A 23,934-nucleotide genomic window follows, 5' to 3' on the forward strand; every position below is an offset into this window, starting at 1 on the left:
TAAACAATCTTATGAATAAACTGGAATGGGGGGGGGGGGTGAATGACCAACTAATCAATTTACTTGTGAATACAACACACTGTCACAGATACTTTCCTTACCATTGACATCACAAAATATTATTCAGTTCTAGAGTTAGAAGGATCTTAGGGATCATTGGTCCAACCTTCTTATTTTTAAGTTGAAAAAGTATAACCAGAGAGGTTTAAGTGATTAGACCAAGGTCCCATAGCTCATTAGCATCAGAAGCAAGATTAGAATTCAGCTCATGGTTCCTATTTGCTTTCCCCCTCAACCATATCACATCACTGTCTTTCATCTCCCCATGGAAATGCATCACAACTCAAAAATATAAGGTCCCATTTAGCAATCAAATTTTTTAAAGATTGTCTGCTAAAACCTAGAAGATGTGTAATTCTGGACATCTTTAAAATAGAAATCAGGAAGAAATGCATAGTAACAATGTATTTATAGAATGAGAACAAAAAAAATCTGCTTATGGAAAATTTAGGTTCTGGTTTTATCTTTAATGAATGTTTTCCATAGGCAGATAATTTAGTTTAATTTTCTAGATTTTTCTCTTTAATTTCAGGAATAGAATACTGTACATATTTGCACACTTATAGCATTTATATAGCATTTAGAAATTTACAAAGCATTTTGCTGTTAACTCACTTGAATCTCAGAACAATCCAGTGAGGAAAGTACTATTACTATCCCCATTTTACAGATAAGGATACTAAGGCTAAAAGAGGCTAAATGACTTGTACAGAACCAGATAGCCAACAAGTATCAGGCAGAATTTGAACTCAGAATTGAATCAAAACATGGTACTCAATGCACTAAGTCACATAACTGTTCCCCATAGCAAGGGAAAAAAAAAAAAAAACAAACCAACAAAGCAACAGTTCACTCCTGGCTGGGTAATGTTGTATTATTGCTTGTTTATCACTGTTCGTGGTAGTCATCAAGTTTTCTGGAAGAATCCCAAGACATGTCTCTATAAAGTGTACTAACAATGTCTTTTGGAAGCTTAGGGCAAATGGATTCTGGACTTCAAATAAGTGCTTGCTGAGCACAAAGCTGAAGGGTGGAATACTCATTCCCAGCTTTCTGAATCTTCAATAGTTTCTCAAATTGGCACAAATGACTAAGTTTGGCATTCAATGCCTTCATGTTCCGACCTTTCCTATAGCTTTATATAAACTGTGGTTACAACCAAACTGTGTGATTCTGGCCTCTTCTCCTCATCTCTAACATTTTCCTCCTTCTTACTTTCTTATCTAAGTCTTTCCTTCCTTTAAACCTCAGCTCAATTCCAAACACTGCTTATGAAGCGTTCTTAAACAATATCCTTCCACAGCAACCTTTTCTTCCATTAAAGAAGGACAAACCTTGGGCTGTAAACCATTTATCTGACACTTTCCATATGCTATCTTTTGTTGTTATGTGTCGTTCATTATTTATTTATTTTCAATAGCCAACATTTATATAAGCTTTAAGTTTTACAAAATCCTTTAAAAATATTAGCTCATTTCATTCTCAAACCATCCTGGGAGACACCTACTATCATTATCCCCATTTTATAGATAAGGAAACTGAAGTAGATAGAGTTTACATGACTTGCCAATGATCACTAAGCTACTAAGTGTCTGAAGCTATATTTGAACTCAGGTCTTCCAGATTCTAGTTCCAGAACTCTATCCACTGAGGACACCTAGCAGCCTAAATGTAAGGTTGCTATTTAATTAAGTAGATCATAAATTGCTTGAGTGCAGGAACTATGATGTAGATCTCTGCCCCCCGTACTCCTTTCCCCACAGCTCACACATGATAAGGGCTTTGTAAAGATTAATTAACTGAATGAAGAGTATGTTGTTAGTGGTTGTGGTTATGATGAGGATGACAAAAGTAATATAGAAATTTAGATCGTTGCTGAAAGCAACGATCTAAAAACCTACAAGCTTTTTTGATACTATACATTCTGATTATGGATAAAGCTTAGTCTTTATTTTTTAAACCACGAGCTAGACAATCAAAATGCTCGAACTTCACAGGATCTATAATTCATTTTTGATAGCACATGGATTGACTCGATAGGGGTCTTTGCTGAAATGTGGCCATGAAAACAATTTCCATATTGATGAACTCCATTTGATTCTGAGACATAGAAGCAAAATAACAGGGAGTTACTGATATAAGTCTAAAAAAGTCATCTTAAACAAAAAAAATCCCATATATAGCCTTAATGGGGGTATTTAAAAGGTTCTACTAGTCCACATGAAAAGATTCTGTGACATTGGAGTGGATTTGTTTATGAATGAATAAATATCCCAGTCGGAAGTCTTCACTCATTAACATGCATTCCAAGCCCACATCTCAACCCCTCTCCCTCTGCTTTCATCTCCTCTGGTAACTGTAATTTGATAAATAAACTGACATTCAGAGTTTAAGAAATTTATCAGTGAATTCAGAGTCAAAACAAATTACTATTTACTTAATGCTATGATTTTTATTTTGTAAAAATTCAGAAAATTGCATCCAAAAACAAAGGTATAGAAAGTTCAATCCAACATTCAATACATGCCTGTTACACACAAAACACTGTGGTGGATGCTGATGATTCAAAGATGGACAAAATAAAGAACTTGTTCTCAAGGACTCAATAATTTAATAGTTATTGCCCTTAAGAAACACTAAATATTGATATAATCCCATAAAAGAACCTGCTGAATTTCACAGAGGAGGAAGAGAAGCAGTTGAAAGAAAAAGGGAGAAGAAAGAAGAGGAAATGGAGGAAGAGGAGAAGGCAGATCAGAAAAAATACCAAAGAAGAGATCAGAGGAAGAGACATAAAACATTTTACTCTGGGCATCTCTGGCTTTATTTTCTAAGAAAACTACCCAAATATTCAATCACAAAGTTAAATCTTAGGCAAACTAAAAGAAAAAAAAAATCACTCATAAATTCACACATCTCTTTTAAAGCAACAAAAATTTTCTGCCATTACTTCATATTTCTTCCTGGTCTCATCATTTTAATAATGAGCAGGTAAAATTACCTGAACTGACAGATTTAATAACTGTGCAATTTAAAATAGACATCTGTCAATGACATATCTTCCCCACCATTCATCATTTTTTTCTATTGTATAAAATCAATGAACTTTATTGGTCCTAAAATACAGAAAGAAAAAATGCATATCATATAGTTCCCCCTCTCTCAGATTTATAGTATGATGAATATTTCAACAATATTTAGCAGAGGTCTAACAAAAGCTTAAGTGGGAAAATATATTAAGTGGTGTGTGTGCACGTATTTATTAGGCTGACCTTATAAATAATTAATCTTATTTGTTGGGAAAAATAGGGATTTCTTTTATTATTTGCAAATGGTTTTGAATTTTTCAAGTAATCTAAGAATTAGAATGATAAAAACTCATCAACAAATTATTTGAAATTTTTTTTTAAAAGTATAGTATGGTTTTATTTATCTTTATCCCTTCTGTTAATCTTAAAATATTTAGTTTGGTTTTTTTGCTTTCGCTTGGATACACTTAACATTCCTTGGAATTTGAATGTCAAAGCACAGAGATATTCCAGCCACAAGCAAATACAGTTTTTCTTTTATCCTAGTACAAGGAAAAAGCAACCTTATGTGCCACAAAGAATAGGATTGCCTTTGAGTCATTAAAAGTGACTAATTTATCTTTTTTTTTTCACTGAACATTATCTCCCAAGGTATTTTGCTATTAATAAAAAGGAGCAATGCATTTCTTTGTGAAAGTCTGTGCTTCGTTTTGTACTTTAAAGACAGGTACAATGACACCCTTCTCAGAAGCTCAGATTGTCAAGTAATCCAAGTAAAAGTCAATTAAAAATCACTGTTCCTTTTTCAAAGTCCAAGAAGGTGCTAATTGCATAGAAGGACTGTGAGGTTACTGTGGCAAACTGCAAACTGATTATCCTGTAGGTGTGAAATCTTTGGTGTTATTAGGTAGATTTTTCTTGTGTTTACAAGAATCTATTCCAATAAGCATTTACTAAGCAATTACTAGGGTTAAAGTCCTGTGATTGATACTGAGGACACAAAGGAATATTTATTTTTTGAGGTAGAGAGAGGAAGGAGTCACAATAAGGAAAGACATAATGACATATTTGATAATTTCAAGAGGGGTAGGAAAGAACTAATATTCAAGGAAACCAGGAAAGGCTTCAAAGAGATGACAAATGAACCAAACCTTGAAGAAAACTAGGGAACATAAGAGGAGTAGGGAAGGAGAGAATTTATACCTGTCATGATAGGCAAAGAATGAATAGTTTTGGGGAAAATGAATACGTTAATTTGGCCAGATCATATATTTGTACGTATTGTTGCCATAGGTTAATTATTTCTGGTAAATACCCAAGGTTTCTCGGAAGGAAACCAAATAGCTAAGGAATTGAAGGAAGAGAGGAGGGACATTCAAGAAAACCTAAGGGAGCAGAGGAATGTTATAGAAAGGGGAGAAGGTTTCATGTTAAAAGCAACTAATCATCTGAGATTTCTTAAATAACCTGGAGTTAGGGAGAAAAGAAACTTCTATTAGAGATGAGAAATTATACTTTTGTTTAGGAACAGTCTGGACAGAAAGAGACTGACAGTAGTATTGGAAAGAAAAAGAAAAGGCAAACAAGAATAGTTCTAGTCAGCAGGATAGCAGCCTGGATGCAGATATCAAACTCAAGGATCTCAGTAAGAATAATATTCTTATCTATGCCAAAATCTTGTATCTATCTATCTATCTATCTTTCTGTCTATTTGTGTGCATATACCTGTAATTTCTACTTCATAGTAATTGTAAGATTTTGCTACATTCACAATTCCTAATCTGATTTTGCTTGCCCTCATTAAGCTTATAGGTTAGTAAGATAATAAAATACAAATATAGATAACTAGAATATATAATATTGGAGAAGGAATCTCAGAGGCTTTCTAGTTGTACCTATACTTGAACATGAATTATCTTTATAATAATACCTGACAAACTGTTATGTTGACTTATAGAAAGTCTCTGCTGATTTGGAGTCCACTACTACATCTTAAAGCAGCTCGTCTTTCTTTTGGATAGCTCTGATTTGTGGCTGTTTTTCCTTACATAAAGTCTAAATTGTCTTACTGCAACTTTCACAAATTACTTCTAGTTTTACCCTCTAAGGTCCAATAAGCCATTTCTCTACTATCTAACAACACAATTATCATGTTCTTCCTATTTTCTCCATTCCAAAGTGGGGGATTTTACAGTGCTGTGCAAGTTTCTTGCCTCAGATGAGTCAGACTGAGGTGGGCAATAAAACTTCTTATGATATACAACTAAGGTCCCAGTCTTTACCCTATGAACACAACAGGATACGGTAGAGGGAAGTCATGAGTAGAAGATAGACTTGAGTACTAGCAAATGGCATTGGGCTGGACTATTAAGAGGGTAGGTAGAAATTCTAGAGTCAAAGAGAAGGCAAGAAATTAAAATGTAGGAATGGTATATACAAAGGCACAGGAAACATGGAGAAAACGACAAATGGAAGGCAAACGTAATATGGTTTGACTGGAGTGTAGAGTATGTAAAGGAGAGCACACACGATAATGCTAACAGCTGACACTCTTATAGCACTTTGAAGTTTGAGAAGCTCTTTATCTACATTAGAGTGGAATCTCTTCTTACACAAGGGTTAGTTTCTAAAGTCAGTGTCTAAGGAAACTTATGTAGTAAAAATTATCCCCGAAAGTGCTTAAATTGACCATAAAGTACAGTATGTATCTTCATAGAATACCACTTCTTGTCTCTGTGTCTTTTCACTGGTGGTTCCCTATGCCTGGAGTGTTCTCCTTCCTTACCTCCACCCCAAGGTTTCCTTGATTTCCTTTAATACTCAGTTCAAATCCTCCTTTATACAAGAAATATTTCCTAGTCCTCCCTAACACTAATGCCTTCTGTTTGAAGGTATCTTCCACTCCATTTACTATATAAATATACACACATTTATATATGTGTACACAAATATGTATATATATGTATACATACATACACATATGTATATACACACATATATACATACATATATCTGTATACGCGTATATCCTACATGCAGATACACATGTACACATGCTAACACATGAATAGCAGAAAACTGATGATTGGGGGAAATACCCATAATGATTTCAGACACAGGCATGATTATATTATAGGGTGAGAACACTATCACAGAACTTTTTTTCCTCTACCAGTTTTACCATGAGGAAGAGGACAGAGAAGAGTCCATAAAAACATAGCAAGGGAATTCTAGGTGACTAGTAATGCCAGGGAGAACGAATTATGTTGGATCTCGTAATGGGCTTAGTAGTCTAAACAAAAGGAAAAAAATGAGTATTTTGAAGAGGATATTGTAAAAATGTTAAGCACCAGCACCAGCAAGAGGAGGTACTCATATCCACATGGAACTAAGACTGAGATAATAGATAATTCATTTCTTGCCACTGGCACTCTAGGACTTGTGTTCATTGAACAGAGTCTGAAAGAACTGTTAACTCTATTTAAATTGCTATTTTTTTCTCCCTTTCATAAGGTAAATGCACATATATTATAGCTCCACTGGATCTCATTTCATCCTCAAAATAACCATCTGAAACACATATCATGATTCCCATTTTAAAGATGAGGAATAAGATCATGGTGTTAAACATGGAGTTGGAAGGTATCTAATCAAACTTCCTCTTTTTGTAGATAAGGAAATTGAGGTGAGGAGAGGTTTTGTTTTGCCCAAGTCACACAGATAATCAAATGAGAACTCATTTTCTCTAACTTGAGAGTCTGCTTTGCTTCAACTGGTTTCCTCCTCTTTCCTTAGAGACACTAAATGACTTGCCAATGGTTGCACAGTTAATAAATATCAAAAGTAGGATTTAAAATCAGATTTCTTCTAACACCTGATTCCTACACTTTTTTTTATGTCCCATCCTGCTTCTACTTGAATAGAAGGATGCTTAAAAATGGAGATGTGGGGGCTGGGGAAGAGTGAAGTTTTCTTATATCAATACTCTTTCTCCTATAGGTGGGAAAGCTGTTACCAGATTGTGGACTGTGTATATTTACACTCAGGTAAAAGTAAGTATCTTCCAAAGCACTAAGTGCTCTTAAGAAGCTTTAATGTGCCTTGCATTTAATGTCCTCTAAATGTATCAGGTTTCATTGCATTCCTATTACACTGAAGTTGTACCAAGCTGTTTATCTACATGACATGAATTGAGTCAAATTTCATGTATCAGAAGAAAGAAATTATTTTTATTCCAATGTTTGATCATGTTCAACAACTATTATAGATCCATTCTTTTTAAATGAAATCATCTATAAACTTCCTCTTGTGGTCCCAAGATGGAATAGTTCTTTATACAACTAAAGTCAGTCTCTGTGAAATATTTAAATATTTTTAGGTTCAAGTCAAGAAAACACAGTGGCATTAATTACTTGGTTTTTTTTAGTGGTCTATCTTTTGAATGTCAACATATAAAATTAATCTATTTTCCTACTGATTAGAATTCCCTACTTTGAAATACCAGCAATGTAAAAATATGAATGCATTATCTTTTCCTCATAGACCTTGGTGGCTTTATTCAAAGCAAAACATCTAATTAAAATTAAGAAATGGTTATCTTGACAATAGAAGTGCAAACAGAGCCATGATTTATATATTTGCTCAATATTCTTTACTCCTGTATACTTCTTAGCCAGTTCAATCAGTATTTAAATATGTATTTATGTGTTTTTAGAAAGAGATTCTGTAGAATATGCACTTTAAAAATTAAATGTGTTACATAATAAAATTAGTACCTAATATTATAATTTCTTTTTAGCAAATGATAGAAATACATGTAAAACTTCATATAGTGAAGCACCATCATCACTGTGAAATCCATCCAGTTCACAAAGATTGAGAGAATTAAATTTGGCAGCATTGACAGAATTTGCCCTACAACTAAAGTCACTGAAATGGAAAATGAACCAAGCACTAAAATTTTACAACATACAATATATGTAATACTAGGAAGGAAAACCTTTTTGAATGGGTTGCTAATATAACGTGCAGATAAAATAGCTAGTATTAGAACAAATAACTTTAAGCTTTCAGCTCCTGACCTATCTGCTTGTGACTATAATTTTGATAAAAATAATGCCAGATGCAAGGTTGGATTTGTTTGTGTGTGTGTGTGTGTGTGTGTGTGTGTGTGTGTCCTTTTTGCAAAATCAAATGCATACAAATTCTTGTGGCCAAAATTGTTTACTGTCCATTTTATGCCCTAACTGCTAACCCAGTGTGATTATTGTCATGACATATGTGGACATGCTGAGCAAATATGATCAGTGCACACACATATGTCCTGCATATAGTTTAAAATGTGATACAATCAGGAATATGTTGCATTTTGGGAAACTATTTTGTCCATTTTCTACATGTGAAAGCATTATTTTATTAAGAGTATGTCAATGATCTATGGCAACTCTGAAAGACATAAGATAAAAAATGCTGTCCACTCTCAGAGAAAGAACTACTGGTGTCTGAATAAATATTAAAGCAAACTTCTAAACTTTATTTTTCTTGAGTTTTCTCTGTCTATGTTTTCTTTCATAATATGACTATTATGAATATGTTTTGCATCACTACATATGTATAACTATATGGACTTGCTTGGCTTCTCAATGAGGGGGTGGTAGGAAGGGAGGAAGGGAGAGGATTTGAAACAGAAAGTTTTAAAAACAAATGTTAAAAATTGTTTTTACATGTACCTAGGGAAACATTAAATACAGAAAAAGAAGAAAAAAGTATATGGATGAGCACATATCATACACACATGTTTTCATGTACATGCTTTATATTTTAGGTAAAATCTGAATATATTCTAGGATAGTTGGATGAAGTTTTTATAAATATTCTCACCATCAATACCAATAGAACCAATATATTTGGAACCTAACATTTCAGAGCAGTTGATGTTCTACACAAGAAAGTGGAATTGGGAGTCAAAATGAAATCAGAATATATGTCTGGAAATGACAAACTGTATGCATAGAAAATATATAAGCAACAATCCAGTTAGAAAAATATTCAACAATTATTTTTCACATTATGTCAGAGATAAATATATCAAAAGAATGAAGAATCAATTAATATCAAGTACCTCTAAAAGGTGATCAAGAAATTTTCAGTAACTAATAATCCATATGCTTACTCTGTGAAATCTTTGAGAATGATGGACACATAGAGTATGTTTTATAAAATACAAGGGTAGAACAGGTGTCTTTTAATGCACATTTTTCTACAGGAGATCAAATCTTCATAATCACTCAATTGTTCAAAGAGAGAAAGGGAAAATGCCTTCTGTATCTGTTATTCACTAATTATCTTTTTAAAGCATTTAATAGAAGTGAGTAAAACACAGTCAAAAAGTCCATTCTCCAGTAAGTTGCTTCACATACATATTATAAGATCATATGAGACTGTGTGACATATATAAAGAGACATCGTTATTCAGAAGTGACAACTTAAATGGACAACTTGGGTCCAAAAATGACAGAGAAAAGGCACATCCCTATTCAGTACTTTTAATGGTACCAGGCTTCTCTCTCATGCCAAAACCTCTCTTTTAGTAATTAGTACTCTTCCAGTGTGAGTAAATGAATGTTGGAAAAGATATTTTAGGCTCTGTGCCAAGCACTGGGGTTACAAATACATAAGACAAACATTTCCGTTTCATAAGGCGACACACGGGGGTTTGTGTCTAGGGATTTGAGGCTGGGAAGTCATGGTGATTGTAGACCAAGACATAGGACTCCCAGTGATGCTACGGCTACGTGACTGGCAAAAAAGAGAGCATGATAATCCCTCTAAAAGTAAACTGCAGTTGGACAATGGGCAGATACATGGTGAGTGTAGGTTGAAGCACATTACTAGAAATGACTCACAGGAGCATAAAAGTCATCAACCACGATGACATGAATGAAAGAAGGATGGTCACTGAGCAAAAGTGATACATAACATCAACAGTTGGAGTGCTGCAATTGTATCTATGGAATAGTCTAAGGCATAAAAAAAGATCTCTAGACTCTTGAGTCAATGCCCTGAGGAAGATTTATAGAAAAAACATGAACAAGAACCCCACAAAATGAGAAATCACTGGTGAAGTTTGCAAAATTGCAAAGAGTACTAAGCTGACATCATAGATCCATCAGAACACTTATAAATATTACATTTAGTAAGTTAAAGATAAACTTTTAAGTGAAACAATAGTGTTAGTGATACATTTTTTTTGTGAAGAAAAAATAAGCATGTCAAAAAAGAAATAAAATTTTAAAAGGCTAAAATATGAAATGCAAAAAAAAGTCTCTTAGAGGCTATGAGACTTCCAATGGGTATTTTAAGAACCGATTGGAAAATCAAGTAAGGATATCATATTGATTTTTAGTAAAAGTTAGACAAATTCCTATTTTATCAAACAAAATGTTGTGAATGAGAATATCTTATAATTAAGTATGAGTTTTGAAGAAAGTAAAAAGAATTATTCATTCATAATTATTGCAAAAGTTTCATCATTCCACAGATAATAACCCTATTACATGATATACATCTCGTAAGTAGTCAGTTTTGTATACTAACTAGGGTATCATGCGCATGAATGTGTGTGTGTATGTATGTATGTGTGCATGTGTGTGTGTGCGTGTGTGTGTGTGTATACAGAAAAGAGAACTGAAAGAGAAAGAGAAAGTCTGTGAGAGTGTGTGTGAGTGTTTTATTTCACTTTCCTGCAGACCCCTGGAGAGATGTCAACAGGCTGAGGACTGGGAAGAGATGATAATTGATATGGGAGGAATAAGGTCTTTGAAGGGCAATCAGCGTGTGCTAGTACCAAGAGGAAAAGAATTGTGTGGGAGTTGAAGTGCAGTTCATTTCTCTCCCATAAAACTAAAATTTGATGGGGAGAAAACCAAAACCAAAACAAACAAACAAACAAAAACCTTTAACAATTGTTCAAACCTACTGGCAGATTTTGATAGGAAACTGAGTTATAACAAAACATCATATAAGCTCTATCCATGTGTTGGTGAATATTGGTGTAAACTGGCTTTCATTCATTTGGTTACAAATTCTATGGAATAAGTAAGAGTTCTACCACTGCATTCACTACCACTGTATTCACTAAACCACTATTCCTCTTTAACAACAACTTAGCAGATTTTATGACATTTCACATATTGTATCTCACTGTATAAAAAGGAAGCTGGCAGATTTAAACAGCTCAAACTATGAGTAAAAATAATCACTTACCTGTCTATAATGGCACACATGTCAATACTGACATTAGCAAAGCTACCCGGCTTTCTTTGTTCTATTTCATGTAAATTGACCAGCTGATCATCCACTTGAATGAGCTGCATACACCCTTGGAATGAACCCTGAAGTACAGAATGATCTGAGGTATTCATCTGTGTAAGAAAACCTGTGGAAAAGAAGAAAGAAATACTGAGTTCTTCTTGTGACAGGCTGTACTCAAAAGTCAACAAGCAGCTTTCCTAATTATAACCATAGTCTTCAAATAATCTTTCTTTCAAATCATATAATCTCAGAGCTGGTGTGGACATCAGAGATATTCAAGTTGAATCACTCATTTTTCAGATGAGGAGATCCAAGATCAGAGAGGACTTGCTCAATACTCCATAGTTAGGGAACCTACAGCCTCGAGGCCACATGTGATGTTCTAGTTCCCTTGGGTGCAGATTTTTCACTGAGTCCAAATTTTACAAGATAAATCCTTTAATTAAGTAGATTTGATCTGTGAAGTTTGGATTCAGTCAAAGGGCCACATTTGAGGACCTACAAGGCCACAGGTTCCCCACACTTGTATTAGATGTTAAACGTACACTGCAGCAGTTTTATGGTTAGGGATCCAAGACTCTTCCATCAGATAAAATAGCATGATACAGTAGAGTACTTGCTCTGTAGTCAGAGGGCCTGAGTTCAAAATCCCATTTTTAATGTGTATTACTTTGGCAATCTCTTTTGTATAACAGAGCAGTTAGACTATGTTGTCTCCAAGACCCTGCTCTGGGGCTATGATTCTATCAATCTTTTAAAATAATATTTTTACACTGAAGGGATTAATATAGTTGACAGTTCCCCTTCTACAAACTGAAATTCTTAGAAAGGTGGATTGTGTTAATCAATATGAGTGAACTAGCCCTTTTAATATCATAAAAGTGATGGTAAGTAAAATGTCTCCCTCTCTTGCCACTTTTTTTTTCAAGTTGGCATCTCCTCCTGGTTTCCTGTCTAACTATTGCATGGTACTATCTTCTTCCCCTCATATATACCCAAGCTTGTCTTTTCAAAGTGTGAGGAAGAGGGGGGTAGTTAGGCTTCTGACTTTTCCTAACTTCCTATGACCATCACAATTTAGTTCTCTGTGCCTCTTTTCCTAGAAGGTCTGCTGTCTGCAAGAAGCTATCTAAAATGATCAACTAATCCAAGTTAGGAATTATCTTGCACAGGTAAGATATTTTTATTTTAACAGCAGCTTTATGCCTTAATATAGTACTGGTTTAAAATAAGACATTTTTTTATGATGCTTTTTAAGATTTAACTTTCATATGACATGCACATATACTGTTTGGGCTTAAAATGCTAATGGATTATTAATGCTAAAATGAAAAGTGAATGTTGTCGTTTTTCTCAGATACCTAAAATCTGGAAAGCAAACTATAATATTAAACATTTTGAGTTTTATTGTTCAATATGTTTAAAAGAACAGAAAAATGATCATATATCATCTTTTTTTTTTCAACTAAAGACTGAATGCACTCATATTTTTATGGATAAAATGTTTATGTTATATACTGTAGACTATGTCCATGTACAAAATTTGTAAAGCTTAAATATTCCAGAATTTTTCTTTTCCATGAAAGAATCTAAAACATTGCCCTTCTACCTGCTTAGATGAATAAATGGATAAGTAAAAAATCATTAATTATGAGCCTACTGAGTGCTAAGCAATGTGTTAGGTTCTGGGAATGCAAACAGAAAAGTCAAACCATCCTTGCTCTCAAGGCTTTCACTTTCTAAGTGAAATTGACAACATTTATGGCAGGGTTCAGCAGCTAGGTAGAAAGAAGGATCCACAGCAGTTATCAGGGAGGATAACAGGGCCCAGAGGGGCTTAGGGTACACTGCTTGCACATCTGGAGAGTGCAGTAATAAACCAAGTGATAAAAACCAGCAGATCTTGAACTTTTAAGTTATTCACAAATGTATTTCATCCTAATGTTATTATGATAGTAAACATTTCTACAGAATGAATAGAGATTTAGATCATTACACAAAAATCAAGATTTACTATGAAAATGAACATTTGTAATTTACAATAACAACTTTTTGAAGGATATCGCAGGGTATCTGCATGATGACAGGGAACAAAAACACCAGAGTTCTTCCTTCTCTATGTTAATGAATTAATAAAGTAAAGCTCACTTAAGGATTGCATAAAAGAAGTATCATTCACTGCATCAGTACACATTTATTAAGCACCTACTTTGTGCCAGGCACTGCTAAGGTTTTCTTGCCGGTCATGTTAATTTATATAGCTTACATTTTTATCATTATTATTAAAATAGCATTTGCTTAAAAAAAAAGCCAATGTAAGAGTATTTTGAATGTTGATCTTCTCCAGTGCCCTCTGGTGGTTAAAATAAAACAAAAAAAAATTCTAGCCTGGAAGCCTATTTGCATAGAATTAGACCAATCAAAGAATGTTGATTTTTTTGAAGAGGTGCCTGTTGAGACCCCTGCATGCATCAGAATGGTTTTCAAATCAGTTTAATCAAGGTACAATTGAATAGAAGCAGTGGTCTAAAACCAGCAGTGAGTGAACTTCCAGCTGCAGCTTCACTGAATGCTCTTAACAAGACTGTCATTAGTTTTGTTTTGTTTTATTTATTTATTTTGGATGTGCCTTCTCCAAATACTCACATTTTGCCTCAAAGAACTATTACAAAAAAGAGTGGATCTATCTGAGTGAATAAGACTCTTATTGAGGCAGCAGCTGCATAAACACACATCAGAACAGATTGGGTATAATTAAGTTCATAAAATGGGCCTTCATCAGTCACTCATGACAATGTTCCTGGTAAGCACTGATCAATTTTGAAATTTGCCTTTGTCAAGTCCTCTCATTTTTCCGCAAGAGTGACATTCTGGAAGAATCTAATTACAGTAAAAAAAACCCTTAAGTACATACCTAGGGACATTTTTGCTTGTCCTTCTTCACCTTTAAGATGTTAACTGGCATTTATATAGCCATTTCTGTATGTAATCTCATTTGATCCTTACATCAACCTTGTGAGGTAAGTGCTATTATTATCCCTATTTTACAGATGGGGAGAATGAAGTTGATCAAGGTTAAGTGTCTTGGCCATGGTAACAAAACTACTAGATTTGAACTCAGATCTGACTATCTTATACACTATCCTCTACAGGAACCACCTAGCTGCCATGTTACAACTGATTCCGCCAATCTTCTGTAGAAGGTCAGGAAAAATATCTATCAAATAGATGTCACAAGGTAGCATAAATCACTAATCCAGAATGTCAAAAAATCCACTTATAGCAACTAGGCTGCACCAAAAATGTTTTATAACTGTTCCTACTAATACTCTACTTACAATCTAGATCCTACCTTCCGTGGACTCCTTTAATCGACTCCTAACTTGCTTCCATGCCACAGATCTCTTCTTACTCCAGTTCCTATTTCACAGATCTTCAGAATTATTTTTCTTGAAGTGTAGGTCTAATTATGTCACTTTCATTCTCACTAAGCTATAACAATAGTTTCCTATTGCCTCTACTGGTGGAAAAATATAGTAAATTGTGCCCTGCAATTAAAGCGTAAGTCCTTCAGAAATACTTTTATAATGCATTTAATGCTATTTTAAATCCAAACAGATTTAAAGAAATGTCCAAAATAGTATAGTCTCTCCATGCTTTCCTACATGTCTGTTTTCCAAAAGAGTTTTCAGTAACATTTAGAGGAAACTTTAAAAAAAACCATAATATAATAAAATATAGTTTTAGGCTAACTTTATAGAATAAATGTCACTAAAGCAGTTGGTTAATCTTCAATTAGAACTATTCACTTCCTTCTAGGATGACTTCCTTCAAGGAAAGATATCTCTTTGGACCAATATTTTAATCCATTGTGAATGGAAAAGAGGATAATTTCCTTTGATAGGTCACAGAACAATTGCTTTGGGGTATGTGGAAGGCAATAATCAAACCAGGAAAGAGGTAATTTTGTCCTAAATTTGGTTTTCACCAGTTTCCTTAAGAAAGGTATTTTTATCCTCCACTTTCCTAAGGTGACAATTCTGAAAAAAAGTTAATATTTCTAGAAAAACCAAAAGAAAACCTTTCTACAGGCTTCTACACTTTTAGAACAAAACATAAACTTCTCAGTTTGACTTTTAAAGCCCTTCCTATCCTTGCTCCAACATATCTTTCCCAAATTATTTTGTCATTCTTCCTGTGCTCCAGTCTAGCTGAACTGTCTTCTCTTTCTCTCACATATGACATTCCATCTCTCATTTCTGTGCCTATTCTTTGACCATCCCTTAAGCCTGGAATGTCCTTACTCCTGACTTCCATCTCTTAAAATCCTTGCCTTTCTTCAGTAGTGAAATCAAATGTCACCTCTTTAAATGAAGTCTTCTCTGGTCTGCCCTGCTCAAAACCTCCACTTCCAACTGCCAGTACCTTCCCATCTGGTTGTCTTACAGCTACTTTTGTACGTATATGTGCACATGTGTGTGCATACTTACACTGTATGTCTGTACATATTCTAGTTGTCCAAAAGACTTCCTACAGCTTTAAGTTATTAAATCTGCACTTAGACTTTGGGGACAACCAAGATGCACATAAACAAAGATTGTTGACTCTCCATTCAAATAAAGACTTAAGAAAACAATTGTTATTGATATCTCATAAAAATTTATCCCAACATCCTTTTCCCTTTAGCTCCCAAAGGGCCACCTTATTCTTTTTTTAAAGTAAAAGAAGAAAAAAAAGTTAACAAAACTTCTCAGTAGGTAAAAATGTCTGAAAACATATGCTGTAATAGACACTTATGGACTTCCTACATCTAGCAAGGAATGGGATGGTAATATTTTTTTATAGCCATTCTTTGGAATGAAATCTATTCTTCGTAATGTGCAAAATTAATTCACTTTTTGCTTTCTGGTTGCCATTCTTTCTATTTACATTGGTGTCACTGATGGGGTGCTTGGGCACCAATTCTAAAATCACATTTCTCTTTAAAAATCACATTTCTTCCTAGCCTCAAAACACTATCCCAAGCAGTTTCTCCCCAGCCCAAGTACACAGGCTGCCCTAGGAACAACTGTTATCTCCCTTCCTACTATTGTAGCCAGCCGCACCTACAGAACTCATTAGTCTGAACCAGCTGTGAACTGGCTTAATGGTCTGTGTGCTGGGTCATAATGACATTTACTACTCACTGACCAGTCATATGTACGCTAGACTTAGACATGTGTATACTCCCTTACATTTATCTTGTCTAACAAGACATTGATGAGGGCAACCTGGTATTTCTGAGCCAGCCCTGACCGCTGGTTGACTTAGTGATGCTTGAGGTCTAAAAACACACCTCTAGGTAGCCCCCTCCTTGGGCTATTTCCTGATGAATTTTGAGTAAAATACCTGCACAGTAGATACCAAAAGTGCATGTTCCTTTAAGAACTGACCACTCTTTAACCACTCCCTAATCCCACCTCAAAATACCTAGTTAGCATATTTGACACATATAGAATATCCTATATAAACTTTCCCTGTACCCCTTTAAGGGTGCAGGTTCCCTAAGAACTCTTGCCCACTGAAAAGCATAATTAATCTTTCCTTGACTTCAACAATGCTTGAGTCCATGAATTCTTCTACAGACGACCTGCCCCTAGTACCTTGGTTTTTGTGGGGGTCTCACATCCTCCTTTCAGCCCTCATCATCATCATTGTGCATTTTATTTATTTGGTTCTGCATCAATTTTCAGGTAAGCTTTTTGAAGATAGCGTGTTTTTTCTTTGTCTTTTAGTTCCTGGATTTATCACAGCTGCCTAGCACATACAAGTGCTTAATAAATGTTCACTTATTTACTGATAATAAAACTGTACTTAGAGAAAGAAGAAGAAAGTATAAATTCTATCTATGCTATTTGCTAGCTGCTTGGCCTTGGGCAAATATTCAAATTCCTTAGAAGCCCAGCATTCTCATCCATATAACAAATACTATCATAGATTTTTCAGCTAATTTGCATATTAGAAATTGATGTATAAAAGTAAAGTTATAAAAAATTCCACACCTACTGTAATGTATATTTGAACCTTTAAGAAAAAATCAGAAGTGAAAAAAGCATATCTTAATAGTTTTCTTTCTTATTGCAAAACATGTCTTTAAAACCTCTCTTATACAAGTTTATTTTAACACTGAACAAGGACAAATCAAACCTCAGTTCATGTTCAATGATATAAATATGAATCGTAAGTAAAAGTTCCATTTGATCTCATAATTTATGTATTACTCATATGTCATTAGTGCTTTTCTTCTCCCCATTTCCTCCTAAGATCTCAAGATAACGTCAGGAAAGCAATTTAAAAACTTGTGAATTTTTATTTCATTTTCCTGTGTAACTTTGTCAGAAAATCTACTTTATCATAATTTAGAGTATGAGTCAACAAATGGCTCATTCTCTCCATTAAGTTACAATCCTAGGATGGGAAAAGAAGTGGCCACACAGGGACATGTATTTTTATGGGAAACAAATAGGTCTGTGAATATGAGCTATTTCCTAGATATTTATAATAGAAAACAAAAATCATGCTGGCTTCACAACTAGTCAGTCACTAGCCTTGGGAGTAGTCTGTGTTTCAAGAAAGAGGACAAAATGACTTGCAAATCTTCTATTCTGACATCTGTCTGACATGTTGGAGAAAGTGCAGATTCTACTTGTTCTTTGATTGGTTTTGTACAAGAATTTCAATAAAGGAAAGCCAAACATAATTATATATGATCCCCATTTTAACTGACATATAGAATTATTCTAAAATGAAATACAAAGGAAGGGGAAATAATGACCATCACAAATGTTTTGACAAATATTTTTAAGGAAAAAACATGTATGCCTTTAATAATTTGCTTTAACTACTTAATGGAGTTGCTGTAAAAACCATACGAGGGGTCAAATGGCTTTTCAAATAGGAATAACTATGTAAATATATGCTAGCAGAATGAATGAAGAAAAGTCAGGAAAAAAAAGAATGTTAAGTTTTATGTGTGTGTGTATGTGTGTGTGTATGTGTGTTTGTCTGTGTGTGTGTGTGTGTGTGTGTGTGTGAGAGAGAGAGAGAGAGAGAGAGAGAGAGAGAGAGAGAGAGAGAGAGATGTTCTTTCAAGAAAATATAAGCTTTTTGAGAATAGGGACTACTTAATTTCTGTCTTTATGTCTTTAGCACCAAGAACAGTGCCTGGCACATAATATGATGCTTAAGAAATTATTATTAATTGAATAAGACAACAATATAAATGAAAATATTGGCAATAGGCAGCATTGAATGCTTATTAATATGCAATGATGAATCCTGAACCTAGAAAAGAGATGATGAAACATACACTGTTTTCAAGAGCAAGATAGCACAGGTTCTGAATGTTGCACACATTGTCAAATTTGCTCACTTCATAGGTTGCTTATGCTTAATTCTTTTTCATTATATTTCAGGATTCAATCTGTACATTGGGGCAAAGTCAGTATATCATCAGGTGCAAAAATAAAAGATATCTACAAAACTGAAAAAGAAGTAATATGCACCATTACCATGAGCACTACTATGGTTTACCATAGAAAATGAATTTATAATGAAGTAGTAGAGCTATTTAAATAGATTGGAAATACACATTGCACTTGAATTTTAAGGTTCAAAACAGTGTCTTTGCAACCAAAGGGTTCTTACTGCCAGTGATCCATGCATTAACCCTGACAGTAACTGATAAATTCCTCTCAAACATAACTGGATCTTACTAAAGGTAAGATACAACAGCAGAACTACCTCTCTTGTAGAACAAGATTGAATAGCCTTTCCTTTCATATTCAAGGTCTCTGCCACTCTATATTCCTGGTGAGTCTGAGGTTTCAGTTGAAAATTATCCATTTGAGAGTTTGGTTTGGAATTAGCTTAACCTTTCAATGATTTTGCTGACAAAGATTGTGTGTACTTTTTCTAAGTTTCCAAAATGTAATTTATAAATACATCAATCAAAAACATGCTGATGTTTGTACTGACATTGATCCCAATATCATTTAGATTTATACTATAAAGCAAACCTCATGATATACAGAAACAATTAAGTATGTAATGCAGTTCACAAATAACCTCCTGACTTATTCTCTAAGACAGTTTTACAGAGTGCCTCCACTTTTCCATTTGCCACTGAACCAGGATTGTAATGGGAGACTGATTAGACCATTCTAAGGGGGCACAAGGACACTGTAGTGCTCATGCACATTTCTACACATTTAGACAACTTATTGCCTGAAGTCATTTATAAGTATAGGGAACAGAAAAAAACCTGTGATTTCATCATTATAGGGAACTCCTTAGTAAGAAAATTCCTATTACCAATCTATGTTGTTATTTCTGACATTTTTAGTCTTACAGCTAAGTGACATAGTAGATACTGGCTCTTGGAGTCAGGAAGGTCTTCACCTGAATCCTGTCTCAGACGCTTACGAACATTGTGACCCTGGGCAAATCACTTAAACTCAGGATGGATTGCTAGCACAGGTTCTTTGATCTGCTTTTCTAAAGGAAAGATAGCTTCAAAGGGGTCAACAATCATACTTGAATTAACTAATGAAAAAGATGTAAGTAGAGAGAAGTGAGTATCCAAGAAAGAATCCAACAGATAGGGCTCCAACTATCTAAAGAGAGTAATAGATGTCTAATCACCACACCATGGAGCACCAACATCTATGTTCACAAAACTGGGAGGTGGGAGAAGACCTTTATCAAGGCTACCCAGAATCTCCTCTGGCCAAATCACAAAGAAATATTCTTCCAATGAATTAGCCCCCAAAATGAAATACCAACCTCCTAGCATATATAGTTTTCAACAAATAGGCTTAGATCCAGAAGGTATCACAACCTACAAGTGACTCTGCCTAATTGTCCTGAGCCAAAAGGTGTGGTCTCCTTGCTTCCTGCAAGCAAGCCTCATCATAAGCAAGCTTCTCCTTATGCAATTTCCTTCCCCAAGGCAATAAAAATCTCCCTGAATCACCTGATGGGCTCTATGTGACTCAGGATGTCTTATAGCTGTGAAATGAGTAGAAGTCCAAAGCAGAAAGCTATCTGTGATTGAAATACTGTGTTCCCTTAGATCTGGGAACACAGCTTCTGTTCCAAGGGAGAAAATGGACACATGTAGTCACATAGGCCTATTAATGGACAGGGAAGATCTTACATTCCATTAACCCTACAAAACCTTAAGAGTTATACAAACACTAGCTGTCACTTATTTTTATTAGAGCAGTAGTTCTTAACCTGGGACTGTGAATTTTTTTTTTAATATTTCGATAAGTGTTTTTCACTAAGAGTCATCTAAGTATTACAGTGGATAGAGTGCCAGGATGAGTTCTTGAGTTCAAATCTGGCCTCAGATACATTAGCTGTGTGACTCTGGCCAAGTCACTTAACCTTGCTTGCCTGAGTTTCCTTATCTGTAAACGAGCTGGAGAAGGAAATGGCAAAATGATCCAGTATCTTTGCCAAGAAAATCCCAAAGGAAGACATGAAGAGTCAAACATGACTGAAAAATGACTGAACAGCAAGAAAAATTTCAATATGATTGCTTTCCTTTGTAAGCGTATATTTTATTTTATGCTTTCAAAAACATTATTCTGAAAAGGTATACGTGAAACAAACAAAAAGTTAAAAAACCCTTGTATTGGAGAGTTGTTTAGAGTCCTAAAGACTTAAATAACTTGCTCAAGGTCATGTATCGTGGTGTCAGAGAAGAGACTTAAACCCAACTTTACTGGCTTTGAGGGTAAGCATTAATGTTAGCTTACTTTTTGTTGATTGGCTCAGTTAGGACTGGGGCACTAGATGAATGAGCTCTGATAGTAGGGGAAATTAGAGAGAAAAAGGTAACATCTAAAGCAGGTAAACAGGCAACAGATATTTATTTAGTACTTCTATAAATAAGAGTGAAAAGAAAAAACAATTCCTGACCTCAAGGAAGTATTCTAATGGGAGAGGGAAGAAGAGGAAGTATATAAGAAGGTGAAAAGTGGAGAGTAGAAAGTGAGTGGAGAAAGTGCCTGTCATCAGGCGCATATCATAGACCAAAAAGCCAGAAGTAGAACTAGAAGACATATGAATGGTGGCTGACTTTGGACCTTGCTGAAAATGGAAATCCCAGGAGGAAGTCACCAGTGGGAGAAGAGGGTTGGCAAAAGGGGACTGACATGGTGGATGGATGTCCCAGGATGAGTAGAAACCAGTCATGGAGGGAAGTTTCAGGCTGAGATGACAGCAGAAAACTAATGGCAAAATCCATAAAGTCAAAAGCAGAGCCAGAATGAAGAGGAATGAAAGGTGGTCAGAAGCAGAGATAGGAAGTAAATGAATTCCAAGGACATTTTTAGTGAAACACACTTCTTACACAGGGAACTATATAAGATAGACCTGCATTATTTGGCAGAAGCCTTTTTCAAGCTGGAGATAAGTTTTTAGCAGCTCACTTTAAAAAAGGGGTAGCTAGGTGGCGGTGGATAGAGCACCAGTGCAGGAGTCAGGAGGACCTGAATTCAAATCTCACCTCAGACACTTGACACTCACTAGCTGTGCAACCTTGGGCAAGTCACTTAACCCCAATTGCCTCATCCTGGGTCATCTCCGATCATCCTGATGAATATCTGGTCATTGAATTCAGATGGCTCTGGAGAAGTGGGGCTGGTGACCTGTACAGCCCTCCCTTACTCAAAACAAAGTCAAGTGCAAGTCATGTCATTATTTCTCTGATGGCATGGTCTTCTTTAGCAACAAAGGACAAACACACACTTCCAAGTAAAGGTATAATGAATAATTAAACTATTTTGCAAATAAACCATATTTTTTTTTTAAAAAAAGGGGACCTACAATTAATATCAATTAATAACAATTATTTAAGATTTTTATTAATAATGAAACCACATTAATGTTAAAAATTACTTTACTAAGTGCTACGAGTTTTGGTATATTTTCAGGTTTTCTTGTTGTTTACATCTAATGGAATGTTTTACACTTCTTGTCAACGATCAGTTTATCATACTCCAGAATCATGTTTGAAATTGCTTTCTTTAGAAATCTGGAAACTAACCTTAGTAGCTGTGTCACTTTCCGAGTTTACTTCATGAAAAGTCATTGTTCCCCACTGAGATATTTCAACAATTTGGACACGTTGTTTTACACTAGTGTCCAATTTGCTTAAGTCAGGGTGTTTTGATTTGAAATGGCAACAAAGATTGTATTCCTTTGGAAAGGCTATTACTTCTTGGCAGACAAGGCACAGTATTTTGTCTCTCATGTAAGCAAACCAGTACCTATTTGTCCACTCCAGATTAAACACTCTATGTTCTGATTTGATCTTCCTTTTCTTTTTATCACCCATTTTACGGTCACTCCAAAAACTGTAATGTTAAAATACTAAAAAATCTCCATAGCAACTACTCACATACAAAGAAATACTGAACTGAGTGACTGTCCTTGGAGAGAGTGTCAGACACCCTTGGAGGGCAGCTGTACAGCGGGGGAAGGGAAGAAGCCCTTGAGTTGTTGCAGCTCATCTTACGGTGGGAGTGGGCCAAGTTGGAGGTTGACGGCACTCACTTTGTCTCTTTTCAATCCTAGCAATTACCAAAAACACAGGGAAAGTCTATGATTCTTCCTTTTCTTATACCAGAGACAGACTGATGATGGTGGGTTGCTGCAGGTGACAAACAGGAGTGTGTAGTGGGAATCTACCTGCCAAGTTACATGACTCGTACAATAATGACTAGTGAAAGGTGAGTTGAGCAGGGCACAGGCAAAGCACTCTTGACATCTTTACTTTCTCTTTTATTCCCTACATTTTTTTCAGGACTGCCCATAATCCTTGGGCAGGGGCAAATGGCCTGCAGGCCATAGGTTGTGCAGGTCTGGTATAAGGAGATGTCTGAATTCAGGGAAATAGCATGAAAATGTTAAACTTTTGGTGACAGCCATAGTGGGAGTGGAGAAGGCTAAAGCAGCTGTCATCAATAAAGCCAAGGAAACAAACCAGGTATACTCACAAATAGACCTGTTCATTTTACAAATGCAATCATTTCATTCCCAAGCACTTTATGCCTATCAACTTGCAATAATTACCTGAAGAGTGGTACAACAAAGTGAGCTTTTAAAGTTTCACTCTTGCTTCAGACCATTATGCCAATAATATTTTACCGATGGAATAAAAACATATCCTTGTGGGTCACTTTAATGGTTAATTATAATTATGTTGGTTGTTTCATTACAGCTGTTACAAGCTTCTTTTTCTTCTGATTGATGACTAAGTTGGAATATCTGTCCTCCAAAATCTTTCTTCTTGTTGTGGTTATTGTTTGTTTGTTTTCTGTTGTTGTTCCTGTCATGTCAGACTCTTTGTTATACTATTTGGGGTTTTCTTGTCAAAGCTATTGGAGCGGTTTGACATTTCCTTTTCCAGTTTATTTTCCAGATAAAGGAATGGAGGCAAACAGGATTAAATGATTTGCCCAGGGTCACACAACTAGTAAGT

At 35.1% G+C, this 23,934-nt stretch overlaps 1 protein-coding gene across 1 annotated transcript in view; it reads right to left on the reverse strand.

The window, feature by feature from the left end:
• Positions 1–23,934, reverse strand: part of CNTNAP2 (contactin associated protein 2) — a 2,725,119-nt gene that overhangs the window by 1,144,551 nt on the left and 1,556,634 nt on the right. The window contains exon 10 of the mRNA XM_072652434.1: positions 11,355–11,526. Within this exon, the coding sequence (XP_072508535.1) occupies positions 11,355–11,526 (172 nt within the window). The remainder of the gene's footprint in view (positions 1–11,354; positions 11,527–23,934) is intronic.

Source organism: Notamacropus eugenii, chromosome 3, assembly GCF_028372415.1.
Source record: "Notamacropus eugenii isolate mMacEug1 chromosome 3, mMacEug1.pri_v2, whole genome shotgun sequence".
Lineage (NCBI taxonomy): Eukaryota > Metazoa > Chordata > Mammalia > Diprotodontia > Macropodidae > Notamacropus > Notamacropus eugenii.